This window comes from Gavialis gangeticus, unplaced genomic scaffold (genome assembly GCF_001723915.1).
Source record: "Gavialis gangeticus isolate Ggan-Ray unplaced genomic scaffold, GavGan_comp1, whole genome shotgun sequence".
NCBI lineage: Eukaryota > Metazoa > Chordata > Crocodylia > Gavialidae > Gavialis > Gavialis gangeticus.
Window position 1 is genome coordinate 197,131,829 of NW_017729032.1, and position 26,590 is coordinate 197,158,418.

At 40.6% G+C, this 26,590-nt stretch overlaps 1 protein-coding gene across 1 annotated transcript; it reads right to left on the minus strand.

The window, feature by feature from the left end:
• Nucleotides 1–225: 225 nt before the first annotated feature.
• TMEM47 (transmembrane protein 47) lies at nucleotides 226–26,584 on the minus strand. The gene is made up of 3 exons (XM_019524889.1): nucleotides 26,326–26,584; nucleotides 10,487–10,627; nucleotides 226–1,785 (listed from the first exon to the last, which is right to left on the minus strand). Exons 1-3 carry the CDS (start codon nucleotides 26,546–26,548, stop codon nucleotides 1,607–1,609), a joined length of 543 nt encoding a protein of 180 aa, XP_019380434.1. The 5' UTR covers nucleotides 26,549–26,584; the 3' UTR covers nucleotides 226–1,606.
• Nucleotides 26,585–26,590: the final 6 nt, after the last annotated feature.

Here is a 26,590-nt window from a genome sequence, read left to right on the forward strand (position 1 = left end):
AAAATAATTCTTTCTAAACTTGTATATTATAACTGTATCAGGTGTATAAAAATATGCTCACCATTAATTGAAAGGACCCAAATAAGCAATTTTTAAACAAAAATAAAAGTTATTCAGGTAAAGTGAATTTAAAAGTTCTCCCAGTTTAATTTGTCTCTCATTTCATTTGGACTGTCTATATGTTTTATGTGGGGAACCATCTTTAGAAGCATTTTTTTTTTGCCATTTTATTATAAACTCAAAAGGGGAAAAACAAATGTAACTTATACAGCTGATATACCATACTGATAACAGTTCTTGTGCATGACTTGGTCTCAACTACATTTTTGTCGACTGAAGACACTCATGAGTTTAACGGATTTTTTAAAATGGCAATCTGTTTACAACTTCGTTTTAAATCAGCATTAAAAATGTAATAATTACCAAATTATGACATCATCAGCTAATCATTTCATTCTGTTCTAACTTAACTTTATATGAACTTTTACACATTTTCCATCAAAACTGAGCTTCTATAAGGACATACAGAGAGAACAGAGCATTTGACATTATATTTATTTTGTAATACCAACCCAAACTAGAGATACTAGTCCAATACTCTGGAGAATGTGCATAAAGTTAGTGCTTTAACTGCTGCACCATAGCTAATATTACTTTTAGATGTAATATATGTGTCTCCCTCTATGTGAGGATTCATTACCTATAAGTTTTTTGTATATTTATTTATACTAACAAATACCTTCTATAAAAATACTTACTTGGACTCATTATGCATTTTTTACTGTGATGTCTGAAATTAAAATGATATTTAGAACAAATGTAGCTTCTGCATGCATTTTATATGCCTCAAGGAAACAAGGCCCTCTTTTACCTTCATTTAGCCCCTCCCTTCCTCCCTCCACAATGCTCAGAGCTGAGACAACTTCCAGCCACATAATTAGAAACATGTGTTTTTAGGTTCTGACTTCCTTCAGTGATTTCCCACCCATGGTGGGAAAATATGGATCACCAAAGCAGAAACTTCTCCTTTTTTCCAGAGACTTCTGAATGTAGATATTAGGAAAGTCACTATCCAGTTCCACTCACAGTCTCTAACATACATCCACTTGCAACTGATTCCCCAAGAGATTTTTCAAATACGTGACCAGAGGCTAGCTCATTGTATAAAATGGTACTGCCTGCTCAAAACAACCTTTGAATCCTCCATTATATAAGAAAACTTCTAAATGGAGCTCATGCCAGCTGCTTCCCCGCAGGCAATGGCAGATATGGGCATTTTCATTCCAACTACTTTTCTCATAATGATTTGTCACGTAGATCCTTTGCTTGTTGTCAAGAAAAATGAAGTTAATGTATCAACAGCTTGCAGCATTTGTCTATGCAAGATCAGCTGTTTTTAATCTGATGTTTTATATCTGTTCTCTTGAATGTAAAAGCTGGTTACAGCGTTCACAGCCAAAAGGCAAAGGCTACTTTATCCACAGAGCATACTATCTGGCGCTCCACAAGTGTTCTAAAAAAACTGAGAGTTAGAAAAGATGGAGTAATCCTTTTTGTTATTTTTTCTTTCTTTTTTTCTCTTTCTGTTTTGTTAAAGTAAACAGTTCTAGTAGTAGTCTTCGTAGTTCTTAGGGTTCAGGCAATAAAGGATGGCACCCCCAAATGAAAATATAGTTGCACCCCAAGCCAGGCCATAGCCCCAGTTGAACTCATGGTATATTTTCAAGCTGACTGTCTCGATGAACTTGATTGGATAAAGGACTAGGCTGCACACCTGAAGAACAACTGAAAGAAAAATTAGCCAAAGGTCAGAAAAGAATGGGTTTTTGCTCTATTACATAAAACAAGGCAAACATTCCATTATCAAATTTCACATTTGCTGCAATTTTTTATTTATAGGTATTACAATATTTGAATAGAAACAATATGTAAGCTCTGTCTGCTATCTATAGAGAGTATAGCAGTTACGATACATTCTGCTGCACGTGAACAAAGGTTACTTCTACTCTATAAGGAAGTGAGACACTCTACATCACCAGATAATGAATACAACTAATCTCTTCCCATTTTTTGTTCTCCTTTTTTTCAGTCTGAAGTTGGAATTCTTTTTGAGACCAAAACTAAAATGACTAATCTTATAGGTATTATAAATGTGTCATAAGGGAAAGAAAGAATAAAGAAACAAGAACATAACTCACAATCAAACAAACCATTTATTTTAGATGAGTAGTAATTCATAGTAATAGGTGTTATTTATTAATGTCTAATGGAATTCTTAAGGAATTATGAATTACATGCATTTTATCACCTATTGTAATTAGAATTAATCATATAATTACACAGAGCACCAGAGGAATTCATGAAGTTTAGTTAACCACTAGTAAAGTAGAACTCAAGGGTGGGTGGAGTAGAATATCCTGCCCTGGCTGAAAACTAATGAAACAGAATAAATTCACAGCAGCAAAAAGCCCAGAAAACCATTTCTTTGTATGACGATGATGACGTTTCCCTGAGAGAGAGAGACTGAGAGGAGATTTTATGCAGCCTGATGTATGTATACTCTAAACACATTTGCAACAGAATTTAATAAACCTGGTAAATATAGCATTGTATGTCAACTACCAATACAATGAATGTGCATTGTGAATGGAGGGAAAACCCACGCTCATAAGGATCTGTTCTCCCTTAAACACAGGCACACAACTGCCATTAATTTAACTGGAATAAACAGTTACTGAACTCAATACAAAGATAACTGGATGAAATGTAATGGCTTGTGACATACAGGAGGCCAAGCAAGATGATATAATGGTCCCTTAGGCCTTGGGCTTCATGGACTACATGTACACAATATGTGATCATCAGGCAGCACAGGAAAATAAATTCCAGCCTTTTCGCAGCCCGGATACATAGCATGGACCTTTTCCAAAGGTCCTTCTTGGCCTTAAAACTCAAATATTAAAGCATGTGATTAACTCGGCAGGCACAAACAGTCCCTTGAGTTCAATGGGTTGTTCACATCCAAAGCACATATTTAAATATAGGCAGGATAGGTGTGTCCACCACTGGAAGTGCACTACCACATAGATTTTAACCAAACAGGAAGTCATTTTTTAAAAAGCAAAAAAGCTATTAGATTTTTTTAAATGCCCAGGGCCAAACTCATAATTATACTAAAAGAGCTCTGAATTATAGAATTCTCTTTGAAATTACATGAGAAATTATAGCAAAATAAAATATTAAGGTTACTATCATACTGCTCACACATTTATGGTACACACAAATTTTCACTTGCCTTTTTATTTTACTTTACAAACTACTAAGGATTAAATACTAATGAAAGATGCCAGTTTGCCATTTTAGTTAAAGACTAAGCCTTTTAATTAACTGCTATTCCAAACGTAAAGTGCAAGATTTTCAGTACTGCAGTCCTAGTACTGTGAAACAAACTTATTGTAAGATGGGTTTTCACTTCCATTCAATCTTTGGCTTTTCACTCAAGGCTGCCAATGTGGATAGCAGTTTTTATGAAACAGACATGTCTGTTGTCAGTTGTTCTGAGTTGCTCCCAAATCAGAGGAACTTTGCACACATACAGTGTAGATTCAAGAGACAAATTAGATCACTGGTCTAAAGCAGTGATCTAGAAATAAAAGGAACACAGTACTTCTTAAACCAAGAAGATTCTCAGCAAGAAGTTGCTCCAGCTCAGTTACAACCATACTTTCACACCCATTCAACTGAAGTCAATGGTAGTATATAGTGTGAACTGTGTTGTCACAATAAAGGCCTAAGCTTTGCATGGAATTAAAAATATTTTTCATATTTTATGTTTTCTATTCCTGGGCTTCATTCACATCCCTTGTTTATTTTAAACTGATGTAACTCCAGGTAATTGGAAGAACAGAAAATCAAGCTCTGAAGCTATTATTTAAAAAAAATAAAAATAAAAAGGATAAATCCAAAAAGTACTGAGCACCCAGCAGCTCCCCAGACAGACTTTGGCTGTCACTACTTGTGTTTTCAAGTGACTGTTTTCAAACCACACATTCCTGATGTAGACCAGGAGTATCAAATTCATTCAGCCCATGGGCCAGACAAGGAACATGGGGTCAGACTGACCCACATATGTAGCACACATCCTAAACTGCCTCTGTGCACTGCATGCAGCATGCATGCCAGCTCCAGCTCCATGTGCTACATGCAGTGGCCACCAACCCTGGCACACAGAGTTGGTTCACTAGTTAGGAACAGACATTCAAAAAGCCTGAGCCTGAATCTTTGCAGGTTAGTCTAACCTGGCTAGGCTGAACTGGTTGTAACCACACAGAGATCCCCTTGATCTGAGGAAATGCAGGCACATGCCTACAGTGGCTCAGGCTACAAGCCAGGGGTGCTAGAACAGCCCTCCCTTCCCCTCCATAATGCTGAGCTGAGGGGGGCATGGCCAGGCCCCACAGGATGCTTTGATTAGGGAGGGGTTCCCCCCCACCACCAGGATGGGGCTAGCAGGCAATTGATAACAGAGCATTGAGTTAGACAGCAGAGAGTTACACAGGGAGTTGTTAGCATTTAGCACCCCATCAACAAAGCAAAAGGATCTCTCATTGGTTCAAGCTCTTCTTAAACAGCTTTTTCCAAGGAAGGAAGGGAGGGACACTACCAGCTACCTGCTGATTAGCCCCCAAAAGCTCTAAGCAAACACTGTCCTATCTGCCTTTGCCTTGTCTGCCTTGCACAGACGTGGTCTGTGCTGTGGGAAAAGAGAGGGGAAAATCCCTGATCGAGCAGGGGGGTGGGGAGCAAGGGGAAGAGCCAGGCAGACACTGCTGTGCCTGCAGCCTCTGCCAGAGCTCCAGCCAGGGAGTAGAGGGGCAGGGCCAGCCCTGCTCTGGAGCAGAGATCCCTGTCCAGGGCTGCAAAGCATCTGGGATGCTGGGGGACTCTGGTTTAGCTTAAACCATGAAGGAATCTGGGACAGACATTGCATAAACCAGTTTGACTCAAATCAGTTAAGTCTGACACTGCATTCAGCCAGGTTAATCTCAAACCGGTTTCAGCCATTTTCAAATTGGTTTATGCACACTGAACATCTGTTCTGCTACAGGGTTAAACCAGTTTCTGATCATTTAAACCAGTTTGTGTGTATTGTCTGTCCCTAGCCCCTATGTTGTGCATGTGGTATTGAGGGTTGGTCCATGGGCCTGACCCCAACCAGCCCCAGATCCAGCATGCAAGGCCAGTCTGGTGCAGGCACTGCATGCAATATGCACTCCGGGCTAGCTCGTATGCCACATGCAGCACCTGGGGCTGGGGCTGGCTTGTGCCACATGGGTGTACAGGGTGTACTGGGTGTACAGGGGTGGAGCCAGTGTGCGTGCTACACACGGCATGCACAGAATGCCTGCTGCACATGGGGTTGGGGCTGCTCCCCCTGCCCACTGCCCCTCACACAACCCAACAAATGCAGCCTCTCCCTGGGCCCTACCTGGCACCAGGGCTTCTGGTGTGCTGTAACAGTCACCTGCTCCCTCTACCCAGTGCTCACTCTGGCACACTGCCCCTCCCCGGGTGCCTTCTCACTCATGGAGCAAACCAGGGCAGTCTCCCCCTGGTCTGTGTCCCACTCCCCTCCTGTGGTCATCCACGCCATGCAGGGGCTTGCAAGAGGTTCTTCCCAGTCTCGGAGTCTCTTGTCAGGCAGCTCCTCTTTTGTGCCTACCCCGGCAGTGCTCCAAAGGGGAACAAGAGGAAGAAAGGATACTGTGTTTCTCTCCAGGTCAGCCTCTAGCTACCACTTCTGCAGAGCTCCGATAGGGGCTTTCTGAGGGGTGGCCGTGGTGAGGTTCTTTTCCTGGCCTCCAGCCTGTCTCTCTTCTCCTCTCTCTTCCTTTTATTCTGCCTCCTGAGGAAAACTGCTCCCCATTTTTAAACAAGCCCTCTCAGCCACTTCCATGATAGGACTCTTCCCAGGCTTTTGCTAAGGTTCCTCTCATGCAAAACCCCTGCTGGGGTTTCATCACCCCTCCCACTTCAAAGAGGGCTGCCTCCAAAGCAGCTTCACTTGCCCTTACGGCAAATGATATCACTTCTGAGACAAACCCACTCTCTCCTCACACTTTGTCCCTCTGCAGAGCAGCCCTTCCTATCCTTTCAGGTGAGTACAATTTTAATGCTGCTACACTCAGCATTTTGTCTACTAGCAATGCAACTGTAGGAAAGGCAGGAGAGTAAATTTTGACCAAGGACAATAGGATAAGTTCATACTCCTAGGGTAAGGATATTTTCATGCTGATTGAGAGCATTATTATTCAGAAAAAAAAACATGTAGGCATGCCTGTAGCTTCTGAATCCCTGCCTAAGTCCTAGCAAAATCAATGAATCATTCCAAAGAAAGATGGACTTAAAAACATGCTTTAGCACTTTCCTGAACTGAGGCCTCAGGACTTCCATGCTGAGTCATCAGGAGGTACTTTTATCAAGTCACTTCTGAAATGCTAACACACGAATTCAGTATACTACAGAGAAATCAATGCATCAAATTCACAAAGAAAAAGAGGTGGACGGATCCTTTTGGAATAGAAACCTGCAGTTAAAGAGGCTATGTACTAAATACCTTTTTAAAAATATTAGTTATCACTATTGCTATTAATGGCCTAGCTGCACCACTGACAGAAACAACAGAAGTGCAAGTGTAGATTAGCCTTTGACTTCAAACAACTATATTGATTCTGTACTGCATTCTATTTAATTCTGCAGCTGTTTTACACCCATACACCAATTACACCTACATGCCCCTCACTGTTGTTATTACCCGTAAAGCTATGTGGATGAGTGGCGGCAGTTGGAAAAGTTAAGGTAAAAAAACCTGAAGCGTAAGCCAGTAGCACAAGTAGGGTAGAGTGACAGGGGCAACTGCCCTGTGTACCAACTGGGGTGTCAGTAAAACAGCTTTTGCCATGGCCCTAGAACTGTGATCATGACAGCAGCAGCACCCAGAAATTGCTGTTGCCACTCTGCGTGGCAGTCACCCTGAGCACCCTGCCGCATTCTTATACTGCTGGTGTAAGCAGTAAGCAAGTCCAGAGGTGACTGGGCACATTGAAACCAAATGCGTATTACTACAGAAAAATCCCTTGCAGCTGAATTTAGAAGAGGCTCAGTTTTATGTGGCCTTATTTATAGGACTAAATATGCTGCAGTTCTGGAACCACCAATTCTTTCAGTAGCCAAACAAAAGACAGCTTTTTAAAAGAAATTCTAATTACCAAAAAAGGCTAATCCTGTGTTACAAACTGCAATATTCATTCCAAGTCCATCCCACAGTGCAGGGTTCATTTTCATGAAGAATGCCACTGCACTTACAAGTCTTTAAAACAGGATGTATTTATTTATTTCAAGGTGCTCTGAACAGTACCTTAAAAAAAATTCAAGTCATGGTCTTAAAGAGGTATCAAATAAAATATGGAGCCTCTACTTCACATACCAACAGTATAAAAGTCATTGTTCCCAGATCTCAAACTTGGAGAAAGTCATCCCGCCTCCAGCTGAAGAATGTGGATATCATTTGCCAAACATTGAATGAATAGTAGGACATGCTACTTATGCAGTAACACAAAAGCATGAGATTTGACCTTGGGATTGGAAGATATATCTAGGTGCTCCCTATGAATGTACATATGAGAATCAGGAATCATCCAAAAGGGAAGGAGCCGCCCTAATCTGTGACTACAGAATCAGTGCTTGAATGGCATTTGAACTGCTTGTTCATTAGGAAAGGTGATGGAATGATGGTTGGGTGAAATACTGCCTCTCCAACAGCTACTGGTGTCTGAAGAGGACCCTCCTGTCTGGAGAGGTCTTCTCCTTTTTACTAGTGAGTGAGAATCTAGAAACAGGAGCTACCTGACAAGAATGTCCCCACCACAAACTAATTTTAAAGGGTAAACAAAATATAAAACTGGAATATGCCCCATCATGAAAGCCCCTTTGGGAAGACACTTGAAACATTTCAGTTTTGGGGAATGCTGATATGTAATGCAAATCATGGATTACAGACCAAATGAACAAGATTTAGACTGGGTGTGGAGAAAGGATCTATATACAGAAGTCAAGAGATCTAGGGAGTGGCTTCCTGAGTTAATGGAAAAGCAAGTTTGTGTTTATAATATTAACTCTATGCAGTTGTTCTTCCACTTAACTACTTAATTCTGCATACACATTTTAAATGATCCATCTGCCAGTCTACTTACTGGCTTACCCCTTATTGGCCTATTCTCAAAAACTAACTTGTCCATCTTCTTCCTTAGTCTGCAAATACTCTTCCTCCTTAACTCTTTCCACATTTGCCATATAAGCATTAAATTGAGACAAAAAAACAGTTAAATGTAGCCAACCAAATAAAAACCTTAAACAACTGATCAGAATCTAAAGTCTCTACAGGCCCTACCCTCACTTATTTTATAGCTCCTACCACAACTGTCATCCATTTCCCTACACCTGTCAGTTGTTCTAGGTACCTTATATTGTAAGTAACTCTCTTCACTGGAAATATGTTTAGGATTAAATTCCTAAGCATATTCACATAGAATCTGCCATAAGATCAACAGATTCTTGGAGCTGTGCCTGGCTAACCACTAAGATATTCTGAAACCACAGAAAAATCTAAATCAAGGAATATCTGCATGGAGGGCAAATCCTTCCCTAATGTAGCCTAGAGCCCACCTGCAGCATCACAGTGCTCTCAGGTGATGTCAGGCCTCCACCCACCTCCAATGACAGCTGAAACCAGAGCAACAATCCTGAAGAGGAAACTATGAAAATGTCAACAAGAAATCACAAAGCATTAAATTTGTCAGATAATGATGTGACATAAGGCAACTCTGCTCAGCCTCATCATATTCCTCCCTTGAACACATTCCGGGCCACAGCACTTTAACACCCAAACCTATACCCATTACATAAGTTAAAAGAAACAGGCAGATCTCTCTCAAGTGGTAAAGAACTAATATAGGTATCTTACTGATGGAGATTATCATTAACAGCAAAATTGTTTTACTACACAAAGAACACTCAATTAATTCCCAATTAAATATATTGAGTTCTCTCTCTCTTGCTCTCCCTCTAAAGAGAAAACATGTCTTTTTAAGCTATTAATTTAATAATAAACTAATTAAGCAATAAGACATGACTGGGGGTATATTTCTAAGCAGTCAATGCAAACTGTTGTGACATATGGAGTCAAAGGGCAAATGAAAAACTATGAATGAAGGTCAATAATCCCATGCCCTTAAATTAATTGCTATGCATAATTTTGTAATGTTCAGTCTTCTTAAAAGGAGAAAAGGATTAGGTTGTCTTGGTCATGTATGTCATATGCAGCTCATCAAGACCCAATTCTACTGAAGAATTCTGAACCCACTTTGTCACCTCTCTCTAAAAAACAAACTGAGCTAGACTGCATTATTAATATTACTTGCATGTATACATGCCTCTCTCTAGCTCTGAACTACAGTTCAACAATTTTCAAGCAAACAGCAGGGGGCAGCAGGATCCTTCCTCAGATCTTTGTTTCAGTTCAAAATACCCTTCAAAATCCGAGGACCTATCTTTTCATATTGTTGTAAATGGCTTTTTAAAATCCATCCAACAGACTAGATGGTGCTGTCAGTTTCTTCATTATGGGGTATGAGACAGGCTTATTCTGCTGGTTCCAACACAGATATGACTGACAGAACAAAGGGAAGCCAAGGTTGGTGGATCTCAGGGGGAGAAAAATATCCTTTACTAGCTAAGATGAAAACACCAGAATGCATAAAACGAGGGATGATTCGGTATGGCAATTATGTACTGCATTAGAGTATTTTTCTGGCCTGTTTGTCTTCAAGGGTCTTTCTTAAAGTCTCCCTGTACTCTGCATAAACTGTTCCATTTTGGTACTTTGAAAATCAAAGAGGGGCTTTACAGTGTGACAGTTGTTAAATTAATAACTAAGAGCTAACCTGACACAATGAAATTAATTCCTCCTGTGGCACAGGAACAGAATAAACACCTTTCAATTTAATCCTATTTATTTTCATACTTATGGCTTCAAGGGTTCACACTTGGGAATTAATTTTCCCTATTTTTGAATTTTAAAATGAAGGACATTAAAACTTCAGACAGAGCTTTGAAAAATATTAAGAGGGTGGGAGCAATCAGGCAACATAATATCACTGACTCCAAAAGCGGATGCTTTCAACATCATCCCCTCTAGCCCCTGCTACATCACATGCTTTATAAACAATATTTGTTTGCATTAGATTTAAAAGTGGTATCAGTGCACTGTAAAAATGATTAATACATTGCAAAAATAATACGTAATACAATTTAGCATAAGACAACTCAAATATCTCTGAATTATTATTGAACCAACTCACATCTCTCTTCTGTAAGAAAAAGCGGCTGGCCTTAGGAAATTTTCAGACTGTTTGGGTAATGTATTTACCTGCTGCAAATAGCATGACTGCCACTGGTCTGTAGAAGCGCCTCCGAGATCCTATGCAGATTGAAATCAATCCAACCAGGAATGCGATGAGAATGATGGCAGCACCACCCAAAAGCAAAGCAAGAGTAGCTATCTGCCAGTCTAGAAAGATAAGACGTTAAAGAAATGCATTTCAGTTAAAAATAACTAACCATTTGCCCTCTAGAAGAAGAGGAAGAATAAGAATAATACAGGGCTTATACTAAGCCCTGGGTAACCATGTAATATTTTGACTTAGGACTGAGTGCAAATCCTTCCTGTGACATCTTTTCAAGGTTCAGTTAATTTCTTTGGGAATTTTGCCTTAGGAAAATTGCTTAGGCTTGGTCCAAATAAGGAAAAGGATTTAAGGTTAGGCCAGAATTAGCTGATCTATGTTATCTAACACCCTTTCTAGTACCATCCGTTTGCTACAGTAATCACAAACTTTCCCTTCACTTTAGCTTGAAGTGGTCAAGGGTGAGCTCAGCATGAAGTCTCACAAAGACTGATCATTCAAGAACCATAACCACACATGCCGGATCTTGAGGAAAAAGAATTATGCATTTAGGCATCTGAACATAAACCCCAAAGAAACAAGGAAGATATTAAAAGTAAAAATTATTTTGTACAAAAATTTTATTCAATGAGGGCTGAGCAAACTGCATGACCAGCTGAGCTGGAAAAATAAAAGATTTTGGAAAAATAAACCAGCATGGGGCCCTTAAAAGGACTGGACAACACCTTCGGGCAGGTGCTGCCAAAGGGTGCCCTCTGGCATTGCCCTATGACAGGGACAGACATGGGGACAGGGAGGCTCTATTAGTACTGTCTCTATTTTCTTTTCTTTTTAAACCTAGCAATGGGTTTTAATATGTGAGGGGTGGGGGTAGAATGAGTAGGTTTTGGGGAAAGGGAGGCAAAGCAAAGGTGGGGACCTGAAAAGTCCCCTGGGTCTGAAGCAGGCTGCTCGAAGGGAGGGGAGGGAAATGGTTGCAGAGGGTGGGGTGAGGGAGAGGGAATGTCTATTTTCTTGTATTGAAAGTAGGTTGGAAAGATGGGTGGGGTGGGGGAGCCTGGCCTTGATCAGATGTAGGGGAGCAGAAGAGAGTGGATCGTTTTTCAGTCTGGAGGTTTTTGGGGGGGTTATTTTGTTGCATTTTTTTATTTTAATATTTGACTCTGTTTCTATACATTTTTGGATTCTATTTTAAGCTGTCCTTAGCCTTCTTCTTTTTAAACACGGGCAGCATAAAAATCAAATCAATAAAGAAATAATAACCCTGACTCTTCCAGGGGATATAGGAATGACCCACTCTCACTGACCCTGGCAAAATTCCTAATGAATCAATGGGAGCTTTGCCTATGTACTACTTCAGATTTGGCCCAGCATGTAACTCATGAGTCGCCAGCAACATTGTAACAGTCAGGAATCAGGTAAGGTAAAAATCCATCTCTAAACCAGGAAGGGCCAATGCACCATTTAAGTTCTAACTTGAAGGCTTAAGTAGGTTTTGAGTGGTGCACAAATCTGGTGATGACTCCTCTGCACACCTAACCACTTTGCCATGTGGATTGGGTGGATCCAGAGAAGGTGCAGAGGCACGGTTACACCCACCTTTTCTGACCATACCACAGAAGTACCTGACAGCAACATTTTTTTAAGTTCCCCAATTATACCTTTCCCCACTACAGGAGGACATGCAGGCATGTCCTCCTGCAGTAAGCCTGCATGCAGGCTTGCTGGAATGGGCAAGAGTGGCTCTGGCTTCCCCCAGTCCTTGGGTCAGTGGGGACACCGCAGCAGCGGATAGGTTCCTCCTCCCTCCCTGGTCACCCCAGCTGCCAATCTAGAAGCAGAAAGGGGGAACCTGGAAATGGGGATCAGAGCCATCAGCCTGAAGCCTGGTCCCCAAACAACCCAGCTGGAGCAGGTAGGAGTAGGTCTGGAGCTTCCCTCACCCCCAAGACAGTGGGAACAGTGGCAGTAGCAGCAGCAGGCAGGAGTGGGAGAGGAAGGATACGATTCTGAGCATGTAGGAAGGAGGGGGAAGATTTTTATCTGCTTTGGGGACTTAAAGTCCTCAACTGCTTCTCCTGGTGCATGGGCTATGCACCCTTGGTGGGGGACAAGGGGAGAAAGGCTGGGAGCAAGGGGTACAAACACCTCTGAAGCCCTGGTTGCTGCTCCCTCACTCCATTTTTCAAAATCCTGGATCCATTTCTGATGTGGATCAAGAAATAGAATCCCAGCATCTTTCCCATCACTCAGCACAAAGAGGGATAGCGAACACAGATTCCTGCAAGGAATAAGTGAGAGAACAAGGGGAAAGCACAGACGAGCTATGCATCCTTCTGATATGACTTTGTCCAAGGTGCATTTTGTAAATAAGTTCAAAACTGATTTGGGAGAGAGAACACACATAAGCACAAGCAAGAATGTGCGCACAAAATAGTGTGTCTGAAATTTAGCACATCTAGGTTCCAATAATGACTGTTAGAATACATACAGCATGGCTTTTTTGGGACTGGTATGACTAAATGTCATTTATGAATCACTGAATGAAAGATGAAAAATAAAAAAACTACTGAGGAGAGATTGAGAATGCATCTCTAAATGAAAAAAAAGCATTTTTCTTGCAAAACATTTCTCCATGCATATGTTTACTGTTATACTACTAAAATGTTAATGAACACACCAGTTTTATTACAAAGAAAAAAATACTAAAACTTTCAAGCTTTGTTTACTAGGTATTGTCTAACTGGACAGACACTGGAGTTGGGAACTATTTACTCCTCAACCCTCTTAGCCTATCTCAGTATGCAGTTTAAAAAGTCATTTATTCTATATGTCTCATTGATATACTAAAAGCAAAATGGAAAGAACCTCAGTTACATTACAGAAGTGTTGCAAAGACTGACTAATTAATGTTGATGAACCCTGGAAAATTTAAGCAATGATTAACATTAGTTAGTACACTTCCTATGCAAATTATGAAATGCCCTGTGCAACTATAAAACTTAACAAATACACACACCTGAAAAAGATGGCTTTCCCAACAGCTTGGAACCACATAAAAGAAAACTCTCCACTTAGAAATTGCACAGGTACAAAGAGAAGACATGTAAAATTGTCTCACCCAGAGGGCAAAACCCATAAAAGACTGCAAGTGTGAATCAAACTGGCACATGGGAGAAGCAGTTGAATGAAGATTTTAAATGCCAGTACAAGTAATAAGAGATTACACATAATAATCTCCAAGCTAATCAGAAGCCAACGGCTGTAAATAAAAGGTGAATGACACTGGAGTGGCAGGACGATAAAAAAATTAAGCATGCTTTTGCTTTTCTAATGGATGATAAACAGGTAATAGATAAGGCGGGAAAGCAATTAATTGTGCTATAGTTAAGGCACAAGGAGATGCAAGTGTGGGCTAATATTTTAATCATTAGCAGTCACATCTATAGATTTTGCAAAGGTTAAAAAAATATATCTATTATTATTATATGCATGTAGGTTATAAAAGGACAAATCAGTGTTGGAACACAGCCACTCTCTGGAGTTCTATTTAAGTGGCATGAATTCCTAGGACATAAGTGTCCAAGATTATGGTGCTGACGGTAAGTTCAGAACAGTAAAAGCCCAGTTTCTATTTATTGCCAAAGGGCGTGTCTACAAGAGATGCTTTATTGAGTAATAGAGCAAATTAATGAATAGTAAGCATCTGCGTCTAAGTACTGCAGACCCTTGCTGCGCAGCAATTTGCTCCACTAGGCAGTTATTTTGCTATTTGCATTTGCAAGTAGCTAGTAATTACTGTGCAGTAAGGCACACACAGATGGCTAGCTGACAGCAAATTTGCTCCCAGTCAGCCAGGCAGCAGAGGTTGACAGGTTGCTCCCTGCCCTCAGGAGCTGCCTGCTACCTGGGTGGGCCCTACCACCAGATCCTAGTTGGGGACAGTGTCCTCCTCCCCAGCAGCAGGGAACTCCTAGCCCCTGCTCCTCAACTGCAGAACGGAACTGGGGCAGGGAGCTGTGGCCGGGACCTGTCCCGATCAGGACAGTTCTCAGCCAGTCCCAGGCTATGAGGGGAAGTCTGCATGTGCAGCCTGGAGCTGGCCAGGAATTGAGCAGCCTGAGCTAATCAACCCAGGGCTGATCAAGAACTGTCCTGGTCAGGGGCAAAAGCAGACTGCTTCTAGGAGCATCAAATCTGCTCCCAAATGGGCGCATGTGTAAGTGCCTGCCCACGGTGCTCTAACATGGTAGCAGCAGAATGCTACTAGAGAATACTCTGGAGTAAATCCATCAGGCAGCATTTGCACATGTATATGCCCCCAAATAATAGTTGAGGACAAGTTATTTTAACTATAAGTAGCGACTCTAGGCTAAAAAGGTACAGTCCTCCTTCCTTTTACTAGCTCACAAAAAGGCTTTCCCTTCATGTCATCCTATATGTAGTTACCACTCACAAAACTGTATTGTGCCAATAAACTTTTAAGCAGAACCAGCCATTGAACTCAATATAGGAGAACTGCTTGAAAACTGATGGTAAATATGGAACACTGTCAAGATAGACACAGGTTAAGAAATAATTCTAGTCTTAGAATTACAAAGTTGATTTTAAATGCATTTTGTATGTCTAAAGGCCCCTATCATCCTAGAAAAATGTCAGGTGTTATGTTCTGAAGGCTTTCTGATGATGGCAAAAAGAGGGGCTAAGTGGGATTTAATAACTTTCTAGTGGCACTCTCTAAACAGAGGCGAATTTCATCTTACATATGGCGTAATTTTCTAAAAGAAAAAAAGAATTGTTGAACTTATTTCATGTAGGGGGAAAGAAGCAAGGAAAATGTAATTAATAAACATTATTTTTATACATTTGTATAGATTTCACTTATCTTTGAAATTGCAGTGAAATAATTTATAATAAACGGCAATAAAGGGAGAAACAAGTTAACAGTGGACTCCCTCTGCAACATAATGTGACCTGTACATAGAGCATTAATGCCAGATTAAACTATAAAAATTATTTATATGCATTCCTCAAAAACTTAAGCCCTAATTCTTCAGAGTTGTTTACATGAGTTGTCCTTGGAGTTACAGAAGTCTTCTCATACATGAACTGTTAAGAAAGTGCAACACCTGGCAAACTGGTGTCTCATGAAGGATTATTAGTTTTATTGTCTTCAAAACATTATCTTCTTCAATTTAAAGAGTTGCTTCAAATCCAAGCCCAAATTAAAACTGAACTGTGAAAATACTTTATCTTTTGTTTAAATATAATTTAATATTTCCATTGGTAATTCAAGACACTGTGGAAACAGTTATTTTTTAAGCAAATACTTCTGATAAAGTATTTGAAAACCACACACTGCAACGCTCAGAACCTGAAACTGGCAACAAACAAAAGTGAAGTTTATTTGGTTGATTTGTATTGGACAAGCAGAGAAAAATGCAGAAAACATAGAGCTCACTTCATAAATTATGTTTTAAACATCTAGTTCTTTATTTTAGCAGTGCTGTTAACATTACCAGAATTGACATGCTTAAAAGTCACCATGATGCAATGAAAGAGAGCTTCCCTATATATGTTCATTAGTATATTTGAAAAAACTATTGATTTATGTTGCTAAGGAGTCATAATGCACGTTAAAGGAAATATTCAGTTGATCCTGATGGTAGCCTAGGTTTTTTAATAAAATAACAGGTGTTTTTAATATCCCTTTTATATTTAGGAATATACGTGCATTTTAAACAAAAAAATCACCCAGAACAGATGATGAAAAATAGAGGGATGAGAGCAGGGAAAGATCTTCCTCAAAAATAAATAAAGAAAATCCATCTCCCCACCCCCTCCTTTAATTGTTCACTTGTAACATTTGTAATTTATTGCTTTTTCTTATTTAAGAATTCTTTCAGTTTCATAGCTTTTTAGAAATTCTTCCAGTTTTTTAACTACGTAGAAGCATAATGTTAATTGGACACTGAAAAGTCTCACTCTCCTCCCTGCTTCCCCCAAAGTGAAATGACCTGAGGCTTTTAGCTGTATATTCATTCTTAATTAGGAATAGCTTTATCTGCTTTATTTCTTTGCCAAAACAACACTCTAGCACTAGGATAACATCAAGAAAAGTCATAATAGAGGAATAAAATCTCTCAAAGTTCTGAAAGAAAACATTTGGCTTTATTAATTAGGTCATTTGTTCTTAGTGTACGAACAAGCCATGCAAATGCTTTGTGTTGTCAGTCCTTTAATGCTTCTGTGCAGTCCTGATAATACATCACACAAACACACATATACATATATTTATTTTCCTTTCCATAGAATTTTGGATTCAAAGTGATTGTGAAAATAAACAATATATTGAATACTAACATATGGTGGCTCTATCAAACACTATAAGGAAACTTAGTCAATCTCTTTAGGAAAACAAGATAAAGCCAGCCCAGATTCCTTTAGTTTCTACAATAGTTCTCTCCTAAGCCCTCTCCTTGTATGGAATGAAATACTGCAAATTGTTTATGTCAAGTGTCATTACAATGGTAATGAATCACAGAATTGCTTTCTTCAAACACTGAACAAGAAACTTATCAAGATAAGAAAAATGTTGTTTACTCTACACTGATTCTCCCAGGGATCCATAGCACCTCTCTTCTGCTTTTCTTCGCAGAGACACTTTCCACACCTATTAGCAGTGAACAGGCCTCTTCTCCCAAAAGCTATTCCATCAGCAGACCTTTACTTTTCTATGCATAGGTCCTTCTATTTATAGATTGTGCATATCATGGCTGCTGTCCAGCCTGGCCCATGTAGACCATTTTCTTTTTTTTATTTTATGGAAAAGAGAAAATTTTCTGAAGTGTCTAAATCAGGTGTGTCAAACTCATCTGGTCCTGTGGGCCAGAACAGTGACACAGGACTGGTCCACAAGCTGGATGAGGCAAGCCCTTTGGGACCCCGCATGCTGGATCTAGTGCCCATGGTGCTCATTCTGGCCAGTCAGGGAGTGAGTGTGCAGCACATGGTGCCTACTGTGTCTAGACTAGGACACAAGTCACAGGCAGTACCCACTCCAGCTGATCCAGGACAGATGCCACGTGCCAAGTGGGTCCAGCCCAGGCGCTGGATCCAGCATGTGGGAGACCCCCCGAACCCTGCATACTTGATTCAATGGCTGCACTGGATGGCCTGGGACTGTGCTGCACTCCCCATCTGCTCTGGGACCTGCACTGCATGTGGCACCCACCCCAGACCAGGCAAAGCAGGCTGCATGTAGCTCATCCTGGACTGGCCAAAGCAGGCACTGTGTGCAGTGAAGTTCTGGACTGGCCAGACCAGGCCCTGGATCTAGTACATGAGGCAGGGAGGTGGGGGGGGTCCAGGACTGGCCCTGTGTGGAATCAGCACTGGGGGCCAAGTTATGTGGCTCTGCGGGCCGAATCCAGCCTGCAGGCCATATCTTTGACATCCCTGTCTAAATGATTTGACTACTTGGCTCCTCAGCCCCTCAGGAACTTGTGACAGTTTTACCCACAGCCAATAATATGCATGTACAGATATTGCCTGCTAAATGAACCAGAGCAACTGTGGCTGTATACACCTTTTTCCTAAGGTGAACATAACTATTTTGCTAAGTCACTGCTGTACTTTAACACAAAGGTGAATTTGGGCACTCATAGCATCTGTCTAAGTCTACAGTTGAGGTTCTGAGACCAGCCACTCACAGGAAATGGAGAGAACAATTTGTTTTTTAATGTAATAAAACATACTTCATTCTGCTGCTAACATGTTAGAGCAAAATACCTGCAGACAAGAAACTTCATTTTAGTTAAGTTAATCATCTAAGTCCCAAACTAAAGGATGTTGGCATAAAAATGTATATAGTGAAATAAAAACATCCCACTTTACATTTTATCTTTAAACTTCATAGTTAAGAAGTGAAGTTACCATTCTGGACATATGGAGCTGAATATTACTTGTCTTATTCTCATAAAACATAGTTAAAGTTTCGATCCTGCAAGCTGTTCCATGCAAGCAAATGCTGTATCCATGCAAAACCTCACTGTAGATCATGAGGCTCTGTGCCAAATGCACTAGACAGATGACAAGATCACTTCCAGATTGATAGGGATTTTGTACAATGGAAGTGGACTGTAGGAATAACATTTTCCAAAGCATCTGTATCAGTGGAATTCTAGAAGCCAAGTCTCTTTAGAAAATACAATTTAAGTTCTTAAATCACTTAAGGAAAAAATGTCAAAAAGTACCTTTGGTACCTAAGTTTAACATTTAGGCAACACTGACTTCCCCAATCCCCACTCAGATGATATCTAAATACATAAATATTTAGTGGCTTAGATTTCAAAAGATGGATATATAGAAAAGCACCTCAAAGTTATTGATGCCTGAGGTGCTACACTCCTGCAGGAATCTCAAACCATATTTCATTCATCTCACCTATTCCCTTGTGCATTTAGAAATAGACACCAGTGAAAAGGTTATCTTTAGTCTTCATGGCAGAAGATCAACTATAATCAAAATGTTACCCAGTACCTAGTGCTGTGGAACTAAAACATATTTTCAAGTCAACAAAGTGCTGCCACATCCACAGGTTTACAGGTCTATGAATTACTTGAGAGGTAGCATGTGCTTGCTCATGTGGCCATTAATATATTGCTCCCTAAAGTAAAAGTTAAGCTGTTATTTATTTATTTTTAAAAACCTCCAATTCCCACAAAACAAGTAGATGCCTTTTTTTCTTTTTAAACCAGCTGTTTTCTTTTCAAAGCTCAATGAACACAAGTTTTAAGGACCACAAGGGACCATTCTTTAGATGCCAAGGAGAAAGCATTCTTCAGATGAAAGACCTAACTTAAATGCTAACTTTTTTTCTGAGATCTAATATATTACATACCACCTTTGCCAACTTGAGTACAGCATTACAGGAAATCATGTCATCTATAATTCACTCACAGAAAAGGAAGTACAAACTATGCTTAGGCATCTCTCACACCAGATGCATGGCCTTGCTCTGAGATTCATAGAACAGGTTTACCATGTCAAATTAATTACTGGGCTGTCCTTCCAAACATCCATGGAAGAAACTTTACAAGTATATGTAGCTAGGGGAGAAGAAGATAGACAAAAGGCACAAGATGTTCTTTTCAAGATTAAAAGAGCCTGAGCTCTCTTTTCTGACCTCCACATACACAGCATGGCACTTAGTAATATTTCAGCAACTCTAACCATGATCTACGCTGTAAGAGGAATGTCAGTGTTCATCAAACTAACTGGCAATCTGCTGATATTTTCAAAACTTATTCCAGTGGACCTTGTAAAAAATAATTAGCATTTAAATATAGTTTTTCCTTTTCCATCAAACTAGCAGCCTTTTTTACTGAACCAGAGCATTCTAATACATTGAAAGCAATACAACCTAACAGATCTTATCCATTTCTGCTTCCTAGCTTGGAACTTGCATGATCCTCTTTGAACACAGATCAGTAGTAGAGACAAGGTTATATCCCACTTTGTTCTAAATATAAGTCTCATAAAATATTTAAACCACTTATTATCATTATCATTAAGAGCATTTTAAACTACTGGGTAAAGATATTTATTACCAGTAAATAAGCAAAACAAAAAAACAGCAGCTTTCCATTATTAGGAGTGATGATGCACAAAATAAATTATGGTAAGGTCAATTAAGTGTATTGATGACATTTGTTTTGCTTTTGAAAAAAATTAATTGTTAATTTGTACCCATGTACAATATGCATACAACACACATTTCATATAGCCATGTTACATCTGAGTTCCATGGACATGCTTCACACATGACAAGGGAGGAAGAGGTGGTGAGATGTTTGCCTCTGTTACTGTGGACCTGGCAGATACTACGTTTATAATATGATTGTTCTATTAATTGAACCATAAATAGTAACTTGGGCACACATTCACAGAAGTAATGGCATGGCAAAAACAAACAAACTAACTAACCACCACATTTTTCTACAAAATAAGTGGAACACATTTGTGGCTAGTTTGCAGTACACCTTAAACCAAATGTGTGGCAGGGCAGACCACTATGGGGACCAATGCTGGCTGCATTGCAAGGCTTGCCCAACAGCGATGCTGGTGCAGCACCATGCTTCTTTAGGTGCAGCACTGGGATCCCATCAGCTGATGGATTCTTTAACCTTGGTAGGCTAACAGCCACACAGTGCCGCACTGTATGAGGAAGCATGTGTGACTTTCAGTGTGTTGATGCAGGGAACTGTGGGGCAAGGAAAGCAACCTGCCAGGTTGTGGTCAGCCACAAGCCTCACGAGGACCCAACATCTCAAAACAGCTCCAGAAGGAGCCGTAAGACAAGGCAGCCAACCACTTGGGTTTTTCTATACTCAGATGCACTGCTGGGCACAGGAAATGGTTGAAGTCCTCAGCTGGGGGGGAGCTGGAACCTTGCTAACCCCAATCAATTTGCAAGGGTCCCATTAAAATAGTGACGCAACTGGAATCAGTAACCAATCTCAATAATCGCACCTCTTGCCATGTACATGTGGCAAGGCAAAAGATGCAATTCCTGGAATTAGGGATCAGATCTCATCACACCACTATTTTAATGTCTGCCAGGATCCTCTGAATAGCCAGGAGCTTTATGACACCCTACAGTAGGAGGCCATGCAGCTCAAAGTACATATCTATGCTTAGGTGTGAAAAAGCCCTGGTTCTGCAAATCACCCCCAAGCATGGGTTCCACTAAGATCACTTGGTCTGTTTTCCCACCTGTAAAACAGGGAGCATGCTTGTACCACCACCTTTCAGGCTATTTTGATGATTAATTATACTACAATTCACTTTGAACTTGTCTGAAAATTTTCATACATGTTAAGTAACAAGGGAATTCTACTGGTTACAGATCTAAATCAGATTTTGTTTTGTTTTTTTTAAATACCTGAGCAAGTAAAATACTAGTGAGTAAGGAAGGAGGAAGGAGTTTCCTGAAAGACAAATTAAAAAACTCAACAAGTTTCATAGCTCTACTTGATATCTTGAGAGAAAAGCATGCTGAATATAAATTCTTGTAGATCAGATTTTTATTTTTTGGAGTCGCATGATCCAAAATTTATACCCTCCCTAATCCAAGGCAAGAAAGTGAAGGATGTTGAACTTGCCTTTTATTTGATTTGGTATCAAACTTTTTGGACATATCAGTAAAACATGAGAGTTTTCATGCTATGGGACTGGTCATTAAGAACTCCTATACATGTGCAGGGAGGCTGCTCCAACACGTAATTACAGCACGTTGGAGCAGACTCGATTAAATATTTTCATGGTAATTGCTGCAGTCTAGCAAACTTCAGTATCACTTGATGAGCTTTAGTTCAAAGTGCCCCGCCACCATTTTTCAGCACAGGGATGCTGATACACATGCCACTCCGGGTGCTTTAATTAGCATGGCTCCTGGAGCTGTGCTAATTAAAGCTCCACCCCCCACATCCCGGAACACATTTATGAACACCCTATATTTTCTACGTCTATTTAACCACCTTTAAAGTGAGAAGAGTATTAACTAGTGACTACTACCCTTGAACAGTTCACAAATGTGCATCAGTATCAACTCAGATAGACCAACAATCCACATCTTTACAGAAGGATGTTGTTTTTGAACTAGCAATTTTGTTTTGGAACAAAACAGAGCTAAAAGAGATGGCATCAAACCCAGTGAACCATGGAAATTCAGCAATTTTTACTTAATATATAGTTAAGGTTAAGTCCATTCAAGTGATCTGCCACCAAAAGGGGACATCCTATGCTGCTTATCATTTGAAGAACAGCTTATTATGTTAGAATAGGCTAACATCAACATTAAATAATTATTTTAATATGCGCTCAGTTCTAAATGGAGGATGGATTATGAGTACACCTTTTTGTTTTCTGACTACTAAACAAAGATATACAGCGTGGTTCTTGTGTTTATTCCTTTGGGGATGCTTTTTCTTTAAGCCTTCATGGAAGGTTGTAAGGAACATAATTTTCTTAAAGGAACGTTGCATAAACATGCATTTAGGTCGTTTACTAGCAAAAATATATGCGTGTCCTGTGAACCAAAAAGGTTTTATACTGGGTAAGTATATTCATTCATATATTTTTTCATGTACATTATTTACACAATGGACCATAATGCTCCCAAAGGAGACATTCTGCTCTACAAAATGCAAGGTGCTTAGCTGACAGACCAGATACTATGGAATTGTTTAGGTTTGCTAGGACACATTTAAGCATTTTTCATTTGAAAAATTATTATAACTGCAATATATTGCACAGAAACAAATTTATTGTCACATGGTTCTCCATGGGAACAACTACACACATCCAATTAAGTTCTAAATAAGATACATGCAATGATGTGTTTATGCACAGTAACTCTGATTTAAACATAAACTGCTTTATCATAAGCACATTCAAATGCAAAATGGGCCCAAATCACTTCAAACTAATCATCTGCAAAATTCTGTTTAAAGGCAAAGCAAAGAAAGCATCTAAACTTTTCATATTTATTATTATTTGGTTTAGTCACATATATTTAAGAAAATCACCACAAAGTCTTTTTTAAAAGTTACAAAAAGACCTGTACATGAGCAAAACTATTCATGTTAAGGTTTGGTCCTAGACAAAATTTGCATGGCTGGACAACTCCTAAAGCTCTCAATTGGAATTGCTAGCCTTGTCATATCTGTAGTTGTTCTTAAAGTCCCACCTCCTTTTTTTATACACCATTAGGCAAGAAACTCAGCTTTCATTTACAAACAAAAGCTAGTTCCTACAGTTTGTGGTTGCAGAGAAAAGCTTAAAAGAGTGACCCAAGTGAAGTCTGAAGACTCAAAATAGGAAAGCAAATCAAGAGAACTTCATTTATTTTCCCTTTTAAATCTCATGATTCTTACATCATTCTGACTCATTATTTTGAATACTTAAGGCTGGCAATTCTGGAAAGTGTTCACACAAACCTTGGTGCTAAATGATTCTTAAAGTTACAAAATTTAAAAATAAACCACTTTAAGTATAAGAACATGTGGTACGCCAAGGAATGAAAATTTTGGAACACAGGGAGGTTGACAGAGGGATTATTTTTTGCTACAACTGATGCTATCATACTTGGTAAATTCTGTACTACAAAATGAAGATGCCTTTTGAATAGCAATCAGTTCCCTAAATCTTATTATAACAAAGGATTTTAATTAAACTTTGAAAGCACTTTAACATCTTTCAGTCTGAGCCCGCCCTGGATAGTGCCACTTGAGGTGGTCTCCTTCAATGAGTGATGAAGCCAATCTCTTGAAACCACAGGTTAAGACATCTTTTGCTTCTGTCTGCCACTGTTTCTCACAGCTAGCTAGCTACAAAGCTGCTGCCTTGGTACCAAGTGGGAAGAGCTTTCCCTGTGGGAACTCTCTGCTATCTCCAAAACATACTGCTTGCTGTGTTCTTGACGTGGGTGGAAAGTACATTTAAAATATTAAGCAAGAACACACAGTGTTAAAGGGTATGAGCTGGATCCCAAATTCATTCACTTCAATGGGAGCTTTTCCACTGACTTTAATGGGAATGATATCAGGCTCTGAGGAGAGGGAGCAGGGCAGGAAGAATACTACAGTTTCTTATATTTCAAGTCTCCTCTGAGAGCCGGATTACATGCCAAACATGAGGAAAGTGAAGGGCTTATTCAAGTCACCTCAAATAAAACAATCATTCACTTCTTCCCCAGTAGTTTGTGAAACCTGGCTGTACTACATGGAAAGTATTTAAGGAAAATGAGCAAAGCTGATTCAAAAACCCAAAATAGAAATGAACAGTCAGGAATTTCTGAAAGGGGTCAGGAGAAGGCAACAGATCTGCTCTGGTTTTAAGCATATACCATCCAGCAAGACTGCATTTTAAATCATCCCCCATCATCCTTTCCTCGCCCACCTATCTCCCACCTTTTTATAGGAAAACATAAAAAGGTAAATGCCTCTCAAAGCAACTGAGGACTGACTAGCAGTTTTCAGATGCTGCACTAGAAAACACTGGTAATCTTTCTTTAATTTCCAACATTTTATGGGGGGGGGGGGGAAGGGGTCGTGATCCTGATGAAAGCAGCAAAATAAAAGAGGGATTTGAAACAGGCTCATCTTCACCCAAGCCATCTGAAAAGTCTTTATGCAATCAAGGGGATATTATTTCAAGAGACAGAAAGAAGGGGCAAGGGATTCAGGTTGCTAAGGCGACATGTTGAAGCTGACATTCCTACATAAATTTCCATTTATACTGAGGAAGAAAAGAAGCTCTCCTGGAAAGTTTGTTTAGATTCCTGGTAACTGAATGAAGGTGGCATTAAAAGTATATATATATTTTTGCAATCATGTCACACAAATCTAAAGCAAGCAAGAGCCAAACCCACCAAATGTTGTGCAGCACTGACAACAAATCAAATCATTACAACACTGACAGCAACAAAGGAATGCCTGCGATTTTTCCACGTACATATTATGTTGGCTCTGAAAATATTAAAGGATTTCAAGAAGCCAAGAAAAGTAGAAATGCAAGCTTTCAAAGCAAGCAGTAGAAAGCCAGACAAGCAGTAAGTGATCTTTTCCTGTATGGTTACCAAAAAATCTGAGGGCAAAGACTGATCCAAATGGATGATTTAGCAGGCTTTATGCGTGGGCTTTGGTTTAATTTGCAAATGTTTCCATTGGGACTCCAGAAGTTGTTGCAATGAAGCCTAAAACACTCCATGAGAAAAAAAAAGAGACAGATTTTTATTGAGAGAAATCCAACAGGCAGCTTGTGTCATTCACAACCAGCTTCTGAATATCCCAAGAAAGGTTTAAAGGAGAAAGCCACCAGGTTTTTTCTCCATTCATGAAAAAGGGACAAAAAATGCTGAAGAAGAGACACCAAGAAACCAAATTAAGTGACAATAAGGCAGAAGGAGCTTAAAAGGGAAGGAAGAACAGGAACTTGCTAAGAAGATGCACAGACACATCCAAGGGGGCAGAGAAGAGCAAAAGGGATAAGAAAATCCAAAATGTGTCTTTGCTCAGGACAAAGTAAAAAAAAAAACCGTGGTTTCCATGAGCTTGTAGATCTGCCTAGACAAGAGATAACTTTGCAGGCAATTCCCAGCTGGAGCACAGAGATGCTCCTTAATCTCCACCGAATTCTCATGATGTGGCAAGCAACCGCCACCCCACAAAAACCAAAAACCAGCCACAACTCGGGACCTTTTGGGGAAACACTGAGACATAAGGGGCCACCTGGTTACCTTAAAGGCAGTGCCCCTTCTTTAAGCCCCTCACTGCCTCCTTGACCATCCAACTGGGGCAGGGCAGGTGCCCCACAGAGCTCCCTTCCGCATGCATGATTTACACAAAGCCTTCTCCAATCCTTTGGGGGCTAAAAGGGATAGATGGGCAGGGAGGCAAGCCTGGGGGGAGGCGGAAGGGTGACTATGGCCGATTGGAAACCGGGATGTGGTGGGGAGGGAAAGGATGGCTGGGGGGCTGCTGAACCGGGAGCAGATGGGGTGAGTGGGGAGCCCAGGCTGGTGGCCAGGCGAGGATAAAGGTCAATGGAGGGGAGAAGGGGACACAAGGGTGATGGCACAAAGGGAGCCAAGGCTGGGGTGCCTGGGAGGGGAGGATGGCGAGGGAGCGGATGGGGGGAGAGGCAGGAGCCGGCTCCCAACCCCATCCCGTCCCCTTCTGTCTGGTCTTCCAAGGTGGAGCCGGAGCTGCCACGGCTGGGGGGTTGGGGGGGCTCTCACCGCTGTGCAGGGTGGACTCGCAGATCCAGTCCAGGTCGCTGAGCTTGCGGCAGGACTCCCAGAGGGACAGGTAGTACTGGTGGTCGGCCGTGACCCAGGCCGGGCTCAGCACGGCGCCCAGGTCCAGGCAGAGCGCCAGGAAGATGCACACCAGCCCCACCAGCTTCAGCGGGGTCAGCACCGACACGCGCACCTCCTCCATGCCGCTGCCGGCCGAAGCCATCGGGGGCCCCGGGCGGGAGAAGCGCGCTGCCGCTGCCGCCGC